The 13,056-nt window shown below is 32.9% G+C and overlaps 1 protein-coding gene and 1 long non-coding RNA gene across 14 annotated transcripts in view; one reads left to right on the top strand and one right to left on the bottom strand.

Moving 5' to 3' along the window:
• The window catches only part of LOC306651963, a 318,748-nt gene that overhangs the window by 209,043 nt on the left and 96,649 nt on the right, over positions 1-13,056 (bottom strand). The gene's annotated exons all lie outside the window — the stretch shown is intronic.
• Positions 1-13,056, top strand: part of NRK (Nik related kinase) — a 128,996-nt gene that overhangs the window by 63,221 nt on the left and 52,719 nt on the right. For all 3 annotated transcript variants that reach the window (XM_079124950.1, XM_079124948.1, XM_079124949.1), the window contains exons 4-7: positions 891-962; positions 6,573-6,698; positions 10,552-10,662; positions 12,152-12,242. In XM_079124950.1, the coding sequence (XP_078981076.1) occupies positions 891-962; positions 6,573-6,698; positions 10,552-10,662; positions 12,152-12,242 (400 nt within the window). The remainder of the gene's footprint in view (positions 1-890; positions 963-6,572; positions 6,699-10,551; positions 10,663-12,151; positions 12,243-13,056) is intronic.

Here is a 13,056-nt window from a genome sequence, read left to right as displayed (position 1 = left end):
ATTTCACTTAGCATTAATTTCTCCAATGCCATCCATTTACCTGCAAATGCCATAATTTTATTCTTCTTTGTGGCTGAATAATATTCCAGTTTCTTTATCCATTCATCTATTGAAGGGCATCTAGGTTGGTTCCACAATCTAGCTATTGTGAATTGAGCTGCTATAAACATTGATATGGCTACATCACTGTAGTATGCTGATTTTAATTCCTTTGGGTATAAACTGAGAAGTGGGATAGCTGGGTCAAATGGTGGGATCCATCCCAAGTTTTTTAAGGAATCTCCATATTGCTTTCCAGAGTGGCTACACCAGTTTGCAATCCCACCAACAATGTATGAGTGTACCTTTATCCCCACATCCTCGCCAACATGTATGGTTGATTTTATTCTTGATAGTAGTCATTATAATTGGGGTGAGATGAAATCTTAGGGTAGTTCTGATTTGCACTTCTCTTATTACTGTTGAACACTTTTTTCATATATCTGTTGATTGCTTGTAGTTCTTCTTCCGTGAAGTGTCTATTCAGTTCCTTAGCCCATTTCTTGATCCACTTTTAATCTATATTTCAGATACTCTGATTTTTGAAATATTTAAAAATCATGTTTAGTCAATAGATGGTTGGTGTTAATTACCTGTTTTTATAAGTGGAACTAGTACTTTACTATTATTGAATTTTAATTTTCCCATTAATATGGCAGTAGCATCCATTATCATGAAAGTTGTGACAAATTTCTCTATGTAATAAGAAAGAACAATTAGTGAGACTCAAGAGAGGAATAATACCATCTTACTCTTAAATTTAGTCCTAAAGGAGCACAAAAGAGTTAGGCATAAATCATTTTCAGAATGTACCAGTAGGTCTAATAACATTTTTGTTCTTGGTTTTGCAGACTCCTTTACCTGAAATAGGAAGGCGGGTGAGAGTGAATAAATATCAAAAGTCTGTTGGATGGAGATACAGTGTGAGTATTAAAAGTGCTCATTAGCCCAGTATTCTTTCCCGTAATTTTCAGCTTTGAACTCATCCCTTTGCATTATGTCATCATCTCTATAAGGCTGCCTCTAAAGTGTTGTTGCCTAGAAGTGATAATATATTTATAGCTTCTAACATATTCACATAGATTCAGTCATCATTTTTGAACACTAGCATCTGTCAAAGAGCAGGGCCTAGAAGAAATGGTCATCTGAATAGGAAAGTGTTGACTGCAGAGGAAGGATGTTGACTATATCTACAGAACATGGAGGCCTCTCACTGGGCAGCAATAGAAGAGTTGTTGATAGGATCAATAACAAATTTTGCCTAAAACTGGCCTTGGAAAGAGTGTGAAGATATATTTTACTTGCAACTTTTTGAGATTTCTCTAATCCCAACTGGCTCTAGAATAAGCTCAGGCAAATTGAATTCTCTTTTCAATAGATGTTGGCATTATATGGATCTAAAAGCAGAATTCCCACTCTTATCCATAAAATTCAGTGATATATTTTCTGGCATTTCTCCTGTATTCAACATATGAGATTCAAATATTTTCAACATTTGTGCCTTAATAAATATACTGCCAGCATATTAAAAACAACATTTTATATCAACAACATCATTTTTGGAATCTTTCTAGTTATATGGAAAAAGTATTGCTAAATAGCTTCATGATTTAAGTACTGCTCCCCCTTTATCAATATAATGTATCTTGAGAAATAAGGCATATGCAAAGGCAACAGCTATAATAGTCTTCAGTAGATCAAGAAGCCACAAAATATATGGTATGAAAAATATAATTACTTGATAGATTCTGATTTCATCAAACATGTTAATAAAATTCTTTTAAGATCTTCCCCCAAACTTTGCTGGTATTTCTTCCATAGTAAAACGGACTTTGATTCTAGAATTTGGTGAAATTACAAAGGAAGTACTGGTATCCTTCAGCTGCCTCTTCTTGACAAAAAGCAGGGTATTCAGGCCAGCCCTCAGCCAGGAAATGCTGTAGCATCGTATTACAGGAGATGTGTAAGTGTTTCAAATTACCCTCTTGGCCTGGTGGATATAATGTACTTACGTGTTTCTCACAAGCTCAGCTTCCTGTTAATTGAGAGTGGCAAATACACTAATGCTTTCCAAACATATCTGATCTACATTTATTTGTTTTGGGGGAGTTTACATTTAAATGGGAAACCCACTCTTGGTAGTTTGTTTTTCTAGTCAAGGACTTTGATTCTCTGATTATTTAGTAAGAAAATTCACTGTTAGCTAATCAGCCAGTTAGTATCTTCAAAACACCTTTATTCCTTTGGAACAGAAAGTGTATGACTGTCTCACACATCTTTTAGATGCCAGGGCTTCATGGAAATAGCAATAATGTGGAAGTTAAGAAAAAAAATTTCAAACCCCAAGTATACCACCAATGAGTCAAAAAGTATTTGGAAAAGTGGTCTTTTTACTTCTCTATACCTCAGGTTCCTAATAGGTAAAGTGACTCCACAAAAATTGCTTCCCTGATAAGAATTTAGCTCTTCTTCTGTTCTTGCTAGGTGATATGAGCATTGTGACAAAGAATCTGCTTGACATTAAACAACCAAATATGACTCAGTCTTGTCTCTGCTTCTCTTTAACTTATTTGTATTCCTAGCTTCACACTAGCATCTCATTCCTATTTACTGCAGTATTAAGAGTTCATACTTCTATCAGTAGAACCTCCATATCATACTATAAGCTGATTGTACATACAGAAAGGCTAGTAGTCCTACTGGTTTATTTCTATATGGTGCCAGATATTGTTGCCATTTCAAAAGAGGACTACATCACAGGATAGAAGGAAATTGAAGAGTCTTCCAGAAATGACAGAAAAGAAAGTCACAGGATTAACTTTTACCTTTGTAGACAACAGATTAAAGGAATTTGAAGGGGATTTATTAACTCTTTTGCAAGGTTGGGATGAGACTCAAACCTGAACTTCCTCATAAATGATAGTTTTATTCATTTATGCCTTCATTATTCAAAAAATAGAACGAACCTTTCACTGAGGTTCCAACGTACAATTGAGGCTCTATACCTTTCCCAATAAGACAAATAAATATCTAAATTTACTTTCTAGAAGTTGAATGTTTATGGATGAATTCACTGAAAAATCCTAGGAAAATGCCAAATAATGATCTGCAGCTGCCAGCTATTTCTCTTAGATTTTAAATAAGATATAGTATGAATATAGACATTTGGGAGGAGAAAAGCTAATTTATAAGCAAAAATCAAATTGACTTGGTGACACTACAAAGCCAAGTGCATTGCCTTATATTCATTTCATGAGTATATTTAAAATGCAGCCACAGTATAATTAAATATAAAAAGTAATTGCCCATTTTCCCATTGGGTAGAGAATAAGCTAAGAAAAAAACTGATAACCAAATAGATATATTCAGTTATCTATTCAATTCAGCTAAGAGACTTGTTTCCTTAGGTCATTAAGTCAGGATAGTTGATGAAAATGCTGGGGAGAAGTAAAGATAATTGGTAGTTAACCCCTTAATTGCTTTTTTTACATCAGTTGGTTCTTTCTTGGTTCATTGCCCCTCAGAAGCAAAAGTATCCTTTGTTCACTGAAATTCAGAAAAGAAAATCTTTGTAAATTTATTTTCAGTCTTTTTTTACTTTATATTCCACAAAAATATTTCACTTTAGATAATAAGAATATTTCTAAAAAGTATGTATAAATTAAACTTTTCTAGATACAATGTAAGAGTTCCTTATTTTCAATCATATATAATCTAGAGCTAGTAGGCATTCAAAGGAGCCCAGTGGTGAATCTATATTTCAAGTGCAGAATTCCTTCCTGAGTCATCAGCATCAACTTTCAATTTGTTAAGCACTCCCTTGTATTAATCATTTATTTCATTCTTTCATGTGAATATTATTTCCCTGTGCTTCACTTTAAGTTAGGATCATACCATATAAATGCACAAATAACCTATATGTTCATTATAAGTTTCTAGCAATTTAAAATTACTTTTTTGTAATAAATACAATATTTTAATTTTCTCCAGTGCATTATATATGAAAGTTTTGTTATTTTCAACTTATAAAAAATGAGGGTTTTTCCCCTAGATTGGCAAGTAATAAGGGTTACAGAAGAATTATCAAACTATTTGGTTAACATGGTATAAGCATACATAGGTGAAGCTTAGGGAGAGACAATTTCTTCCTATTTTATTTCACTATAACAAATGTACTTGGAATGAAGGGTGCTAATGTTTGTAGATTAAGGGAAAAAAAGGAGTGCCCAGTTCTGATAGAACTCTAATCCAAACAAGAGGTTAAGTAATAAAACATATTTTGTGATAATAGCTTGTATTTATTCATTTTTCTTAAGATTTCAAAGAACCTAACATAGTTTATCCCATTTGGACCCAATGGCATACCATTCCATGGAAACAGGTAATGGTCACTATCCTCCTTTTTAAAAAAAATAAAACAAACCATGGAGAGAAATTAGTGAATTTCCTACTCTTTGAAATCAGTACTAAAACCTAGTATACTAATGCCCATGGTAGGTGCTCTTTTCTGACTGATGCCATATTATCTTATGCTATAGCTATCTTGTGAAAGCATGTGTTCTACTTGAGTGATCTCATCCAGTCAGAAGGCTTAAATTATCACTATACAAATAAATCTTAAAAGCAATACCTGTAGACCTGATCCCAACCGTTGAACGTTAGACCTATATCTCTGTTCTATGCAGTCTTATGCAGCCATAAAAATAATTCAGATTTGCTTATTGATATATAAAGATGTGTTTTACATAGTCAGAAAATGTTTAAACTGAAAAATAGTGAGAATAATATGAACTCGTTTCGATTTAAAATAAATTTCACATATAATATGCATGTATCTTTATCATTATGTCTTTATCTGTCATTCGTCTATTACATTAGCATGCACAACTCTCTGAAAGATTTATACTGTATCTGTTAAAATGATTGGGGGAAAGATTTACTGAGTATAGACCACTTACATATCTTACTCCATATACATATACCACTGCTGTAATTAGGAAAATAAATTATTTTAAACATTTTTAAAGACTAGTAGAGAAAAAGCCAGTGCCTCTAAAATGTAATAAATCACAGACTAGTCAATACAGTGTGATACTGGCTATTCACATACAGAAGAATTAAGATGGGACCTACTTTATAAAAAAAATTTCTCAAAATGGATTAGAGACCAAAATGTGAGAGCTAAAATAGTAAAATTCTTAGAAGAGAACACAAGGGTAAAACCTTATATTTGGTTTGGCAAGAGATCTTTAGATATGACACCAAAAATACAAAAACAAAATGAGGAACCATTAATTTGAACTTCACAAAAAATTAAATATTTAGTGCCTCAATATATAGTCTCAAGAAAATTGAAGGGAACTCAGAGAATGGGAGAAATATTTGTGAATTTTATAGTTGATAACACACTTGTGTCTAAAATATATGAAGAGCTCTTAAAATTTAATAATGGAAAGAAAATCCAACTTTAAAAAAGGGCAAAGAATTTTTATAAGACATTTCTCAAAGAACATATATAATGGATAACAAGCACATGAAAATGGGTTCAATATCATCAGGCATCAGGTTATAATAAATCAAAACCACAATGATATATCACTAGAACGGTTATAATAAAAAAAGAGAAAGTGAGTGTTGGTAAAGGTATGGAGAAATTGGAACCCCCTTCATATGTTGCTGCTGAAAATTTAAAATGGTGCAGCCACTGTGGAAAACAGTTTGGCATTTCTTCAAAATACCAAACACTGGATTATTGGATTGAGGAATATCATTCCCTAGATATATACCCAAGAAAAATGAAAACATCTATCCCCACAAAAACTTGACATAAATGCTCATAGAAGTGTTAATCACAGTACCAATAAATTATAAATATAATCCAATTGTCTATCAATTAATGAATGGTAAACCCAAAGGAATGAAATACTAATACCTGGTATGACATGGACAAACTTTATAAAAATTCTAGTCATAAAAGACCACATATTATATGCTTTCATTTGTATGAAATATCCAGTTCATAGACAGAAAGTAGATTGATGGTTGATTAGGACTAAGATAAGTGTGGGGTGGAATTTAGGGGTGATAACTGAAATGTATGGGATTTCATTTCAGTGTGATAAAAATGTTCTAAAACTGAGTGTGATGGTTACACAACTCTGTAAATATACAAAAAACTAGAGAATTTTATACTTTAAATGTGTGAATAGTATGGCACGTGAATTATATATCAATAAAACTTTTTCAAAAGAAACTAAAATGGTATGACTCCATTCAATGGACCTTTGTGCAGTGGCCAATGTTATTGGGCCATGGACCACTATTTGAGAACTGCTGGATTAATAAGACATCATGAACTTACCCTGTTTCTCTGAAATTTCAAGTTAACCAGATGTCTCCATTCACTGAAAATTCTGCTGAGATTTTATTATGTAGGATAAATTGGTTGCATAGGATTTTCCTTTGTGACTCTCCTATAAATAGTCATTGAATTGTACAGCTTTGAAGATTTGATGTCTGTTTTTATTCTACAGGATGAGGAAGAGGATCTCAGGACTGAACTCAACCTTCTGAGGAAGTACTCTTTCCACAAAAACATTGTGTCCTTCTATGGTGCATTTTTCAAACTGAGTCCCCCTGGCCACAGGCACCAACTTTGGGTATGTTTGTAATTACCCTGATCTTATTGAATAAGAAAAGTTTTTACTCAAAGATGTACATTTTCTTTTTTTATTCATTTATTTTATTTTTACAGACTGCATTTTGATTCATTGTACACAAATGGGGTACAACTTTTCATTTCTATGGTTGTACACAATGTAGAGTCACACCATTCATGTAATCATACATATACATAGGGTAATACTGTCTGTCTTATTCTATATCTTTCCTTCCCCCACCCCCTCCCACCCCATTTTCCTCTACATCACTCAAAATTCCTTCATTCTTCCCTTCCCCCACACCCTTGCCAACCTCCCTCTTTATGTATCGTCATCCACTTATCAGAGAAAACATTCAACCTTTGGATTTTTGGTCTTGGCCTATTTCACCTAGCATGATATTTTCCAACTTCATTCATTTACCAGCAAATGCCATAATTTTATTCTTCTTTATGGCTGAGTAATATTCCATTGTGTATATATGCCACAGTTTCTTTATCCATTCATCAATGTAAGGACATCTAGGTTGGTTCCACAATTTGGCTATTGTGAATTGAGCAACTGTGAACATTGATGTGACTGCATCACTGTAGTATGCTGATTTTAAGTCCTTCGGGAATAAACTGAGGCGTGTGATAGCTGGGTCAAATGGTGGTTCCATTCCAAGTTTTCTGAGGAATCTCTATATTGCTTTCCAGAGTGGCTGCACCAATTTGCAACTCCACCAGCAATGTATGAGTGTGCCTTTTCCCCCAGATCCACGTCAACACATATGGTTGAATGTATTCTTGATAATAGCCACTCTAATTGGAGTTAGATGAAATTGTAGGGTAGTTTTAATATGCATTTCTCTAATTACTAGAGATGATGAGCACTTTTTCATATATTTGTTGATCACCTATATATCTTCTTCTGTGAAGTGTCTGCCCGGTTGCTTAGCCCATTTATTAATTGGGTTCTTTGTATTTTTGGTGTCAAGTTTTTTAAGTTCTTTATAAACTTTGGAGATGAGTGCTCTGTGTGAAGTGTGTGTGGAAAAGATTTTCTCCCACTCTGTAGGCTCTCTTTTCACATTATTGATTGTTTCCTCTGCTGAGAAAATGCTTTTTAGAACTTGAATGAACACTGGAAATATCTAACAAATATTTTGAAGTACAGCGTAACTGCTTTTAATTTTAAATAATTTCTGTTGTGGTGTTATGAAAACTTCCTGATGAATTGTAATGTAGTTACTGGGAAAGGATCAATTCTCACTAGCACTTGACAAGACATAAGGGTAACCGTTTTAAATGTTTGCAAAATATATTATGAGTAATCATATTTCCTAGAAATTCTTTTCTAAATTGTTATATGATTTCTTTTATTAGTCATGGCTGGGGTATCAAAAATTCTGGATCAATGAAATATAAATTTTAGAGGCTAATTAGACCTTAAATTAACTAAGGCATAACTACCAGAATTTTTGATGCCCTCTACTTTATTAGCAAGAAAATGAGATTTAGTCAATGATGTCTTTATTAAGAATGGAATATTTAGAACATAATCTGGAGTCATTGTACACATGATCTCTATACTTTCTACATTTTCATTTACAGTTATAGTGAGCACTGCATTTGTTTCAAAATAGTGACTTAAGCTTTTCAGGATCTTCAAGTGTCAATGAAAGATTTTATTGCATTCTATATAATTGACTTGAGGATGACAATGAACAGTATAGAAAGATTTTGAATTAAAACACTGATTCTCTAACCTTAGCACGCATCAGAATTTTCTGGTAGCCACACAAAACACAGAATGCTGTATCCCACTCACAGGGTTTCTGATTCTGTAGGTCTGGGATGCGTGTCAAATTTGTACTTTCTAATAAGTACAAATGGTGATGTTAATGCTGCTGCTGAGCACCACTCTCTGAGAATCACCAAATTTAGGGATCTTCAGTTAAACCCTATTTTCTTCCAAATGTCCAGTTAACTCAAAACTTCTATTCTCATAGACATTTTAGTAAATTTTAGTATGCATCTATAATGGTTACTTTTTTGCATATACCATTTATCTTTTTACAAGTTTTTTCTTATAAGATCTTTTTCTCTTGACAGTTTGGCAAACTATGAGAAATGTTAAGGTCTTCTTATTGTATATATATTACTAGTACTCAATTCATTCAGCCATTCAACTTACATTCACTGAAAAATCACCTATTAGCTAGGCATTCTACTAGATGTTGGGGATACAATAGTAAGCCAATAGACATGACCCTGTACTACTAGAGCTTACAGTCTACTTGCAAAGATGAATGTCATTCAAATATTCACAAAAATAAATGTCTTCTTAGAGGGAAAATATATTACATTTGGATGAATAACAAAGGAACCTAAATTAACCTGGGGAAAGAGGAACTTTTCCTTAAGGAAATAAAAGCTTGAACTGAGATATGAAAGATGAGGAATCATTTAATGCATAAATTATTTGTGGAGGTAAGAGTTTTCATGAGATCATTAACACTTTATTACCTGTGTAAATCAGAATAAAAGAAAATAAGCAAATAATTACCATTTATAAAGTATATGAGCCAAGCACTGTGCTTACAAACCTGGAAAATGTTTATGAATATCTCACATTCCTAATAATTGAGCTTTTCTCACATAACATTAGAAAGATCTTTAGGGTGTATCTTAGATGAACTATTTTAAATAAGATCTGTCATAGTTCAAAATGAGCCCATTTTCTTTCATTACCACTGTGTACCTGTTGTTCTCACATGAAAATCAACTTCTTTTAGTTTATCTGAATTGTTGATTTCATTTGGCTATCCCTCTCTTCTTTTGAAGAAAACATATTCAGGTCAAAGACATACACTAATGTCAGTGGTGAACAACTATAACATTAACATTTCCAAAGGAAATAAGGTAGACTTTTTGACTATTAAAGGTTTTATTTTTATCATTTTGCTTTCATTCATTTATAGTGACAACTTGCCTATAGATTTAAAAAAAACCTTTTTGCAGTTTCGATGAAATAAGTTTGACATAGGCAGTGATGCATAAACCTGCACTTAAAAGAAAAGTTTGGTAGGTTCATTTTAATAGTTATATTCTCCTTCATATTGCTCTGTACTCTAGTTAGCTAATATTATCAAAGGAAATTTACTAGTTAGGTACTCAATTCATTGGTCACCAAAATAAATTTTCTGACAAATTGTGTTTATTAAAAGAAAAAATTCAGAATTAACATTTTGAAAGCTGTTAGCCTTAAAAAAGTATTTATTTCCTTGGCAGGAATCCCATTTGGAAGAAATTATCCTACAGGAATTCAATAGAAAAGTTTCCCTTTGAAGTTGTAGTTTGCCAGTATCTTGGAGAAAATAAACTGGAAGTTGAAATTATGAATAAAACAATGACAACAAAACTTAGTCTTAATACTGAAATATAAGTTCTTTTGATCCTCCACATCTTACTTCATTTCAAACCAAACCGTTATCTCTACTATCCTTTCCTTTCCACTTCAGGTTCACCCACGCTTTTCCCTTTCACATGTTTATTTCCAAGGGCATTATTCATTCTGTTTTCCATAAACTGAATGTTCTTCCATTTAAGCATTTCCAAACACTATGATTCAAGGCTTATTTCAAATCCTTTTTCCTGGTTAAATACTTCTGGGATGATACCTGGCTCCCCTCCCTCCACAAATTCTAATTCCATGATTCTTTGGAGTTTTTCACCAGACAATTGAGCCAGTCTTTGCAGTACCTTAATCTCCAAACATTACATATAGATACAAGCCATATGGACTGAAACTCTCAATGTTTTCATAGAATTACTTTCTAATTCTTTATACTTTCCTAACTTCCCCACAGATGGTGATGGAGTTATGTGCAGCAGGCTCAGTCACTGATGTAGTGAGGATGACAAGAAATCAGAGTTTAAAAGAAGATTGGATTGCTTATATCTGCAGAGAAATCCTTCAGGTAAGTTTTCATTTAATCATTTTCCCTTGATCTTGAAAGAACTTGAGAAAACTATATAGATGTAACTTATACCTCATCTGATTGTTTAAGAATTTTTAGCATTACTTATGAATCAGGGAACCTAAAAAAGCCAGAAAACTTTAGATATAGCAAGTGTTTAGATAATGTTCCTCAACTTTAAGGTACACCACAAAATGTGTAACTAGTTCTTTGTTCTTTTTTTTTTCTTTTTGGCCTCTAATGGTTCTGTCAAATTCAAAATATTGTGTTAAATGGATCAGGGAAATGACCACTGAAATTATAAATTATGTTGATTTTAGAGCTATATCTAAAAATGAATAGCACTATCATCATAGTTTAAGATGAAGGTCAGTCAGGAGAAGTCACTGTCCTACAGAACACCTGCAGCCATTTTTTTTTTCAGACCAATATCCTCTTTGAATACTGCCCCACATTTTTTTCTTTATTTCTAATACCCAGATGGATAAGAGCAACAAAATTCTTGATCTACCAATCTCATTTTTTAATTTGTGACTTAAGTCTTGGCTTAGGGTCAACAAAGAAGATGTTAATGGAACTGAACAGCACCACTCTACATTATTAGAATGTCCTTCTCCAATTTTGGTTGGATTCACTTGTGATGTTAATGTAAATGGTTATGAGTGCAAACTCGTGACTGAGTTGTAATTCCATTTCACCATGTGTTAGCTATGTGACCTTGAGTCGATTACATAATTTCTCCAAGTGTCTCTTTCCTTGTGTAGCATAGGGTGATATTGGCACCTTCCTCAAAGGATTAGTATGACAATTTAAAAATTTACTCCATTTAAAACACTTAGCAAAATATCTGGCAAAGAATAAAGGCTTAATAAGTTTTCACTATATTTTTACTTCTATTATTACCTCCCATTTAGTGTCTGGAGCAATATCACTGCAGCCTAATACTACATACCATATCATGGTTTAGCCAGGTCACGGGTTAGTTTTAGTGGTGAGTGGTTTGAAGCCAGCATGGTAAGCCAACACAAATTGCAAATGCTTTAAAATGAATTTCCATATTACCTCAAATTCTCAGCCTACAAGGCTGACTTGAAAATATTTTGGACTAAACAAATGGTTGGATGGGGAACAGAGCAAAACTAAGGCAGAGCTCTGACAAAGTTAGTATGTCCAGGTCTTTACTCTTATGGTTAGTTGGAAATATAGAGGTTAGAAAGGAAGGTAAAGTGACCCAATGTATACAAACATTACTTCTTGGTGTTCTTTTTCTTTCATGGGTGTCCTGATTTATTTTCCTTTTCTTATAGCCAAAAGTAGAATTTCTGGGAACTTGTTGTATTCATTCCAGTCTAAAGAAAGAATTTTGTCTGGCAAATCAACCCTGGGCCATTTTTCTTACCAAAAGTTTTCCCCAAAATACTAATAATAGTACCAGAAAGGAGAAAAATATATACTGTTGTGACTTTCTTTTTAACATATATGCTTACAGGGCTTAGCTCACCTTCATGCACACCGAGTAATTCACCGGGACATCAAAGGTCAAAATGTGCTACTGACTCATAATGCTGAAGTAAAACTGGGTAAGTTTATTCTTGCAATATTTAAGGTGAGGATCAAAACATTTTAATGAAGAAAATTCCATTAGAATAACTGTGCTTTTCATGACATCTCTAACAAAATCCTCTACTTATTTGAACTGAGATTTCCCTGCCTACAAAATCAATCAAATTTTAAAATTTTGTTTGGAAGGGAAGGTGGGGAAAAGAAAAAGGATATACCTAAACACTTCTTTGAAATAATGTTGATAAAAGGTTCTAAATTTTAATGGGGGTTACTTTTTGGTCAGTGTTTAACCATCTGCTAGAGATATCTGTTATATTTATTTCAACAATTAAAGTGAGTATTTACCATGTGTGAATTTCTGTGTAATGGGTAGGAATTTCAAAAATTACACATGACAGAGTCATGTTTTCCCAAGAATATCAAAGAACTTTTAAATTACTTAAATATGAATTATTTCTTTGCATTTTTCCTCAATTATTTAAAGAAATGATGGTGGTTAGAAGTGATTCTCTAATAATTTCTGTGAAAAATTCAGAATTAGAAATCAGAGGACAGAAAATCCCTGGCTTCTTATTTCAGGGTTCAGAATGGCATAATTCATTTGATAATAGCTATGCATTTTGTCTCACCAAAAAAAAAAAGAGGAAACAATATGTTACACCTTTTTACATTTTATCATCATCCACTTATCAGGGAAAACATTCAGCCTTTGGTTTTTTGGGATTGGCTTATTTCACTTAGCATGATATTCTCCAATTCCATCCATTTATTTGCAAATGCCATAATATTCTTCTTCTTCATGGTTGAACAATATTCCATTGTGTATATATA

Source organism: Sciurus vulgaris, assembly GCF_902686455.1.
Source record: "Sciurus vulgaris genome assembly, chromosome: X".
NCBI classification, from domain to species: domain Eukaryota; kingdom Metazoa; phylum Chordata; class Mammalia; order Rodentia; family Sciuridae; genus Sciurus; species Sciurus vulgaris.
Note: the sequence above shows the minus strand (reverse complement) of the source record. Positions and strands in the feature narration are given on the sequence as shown.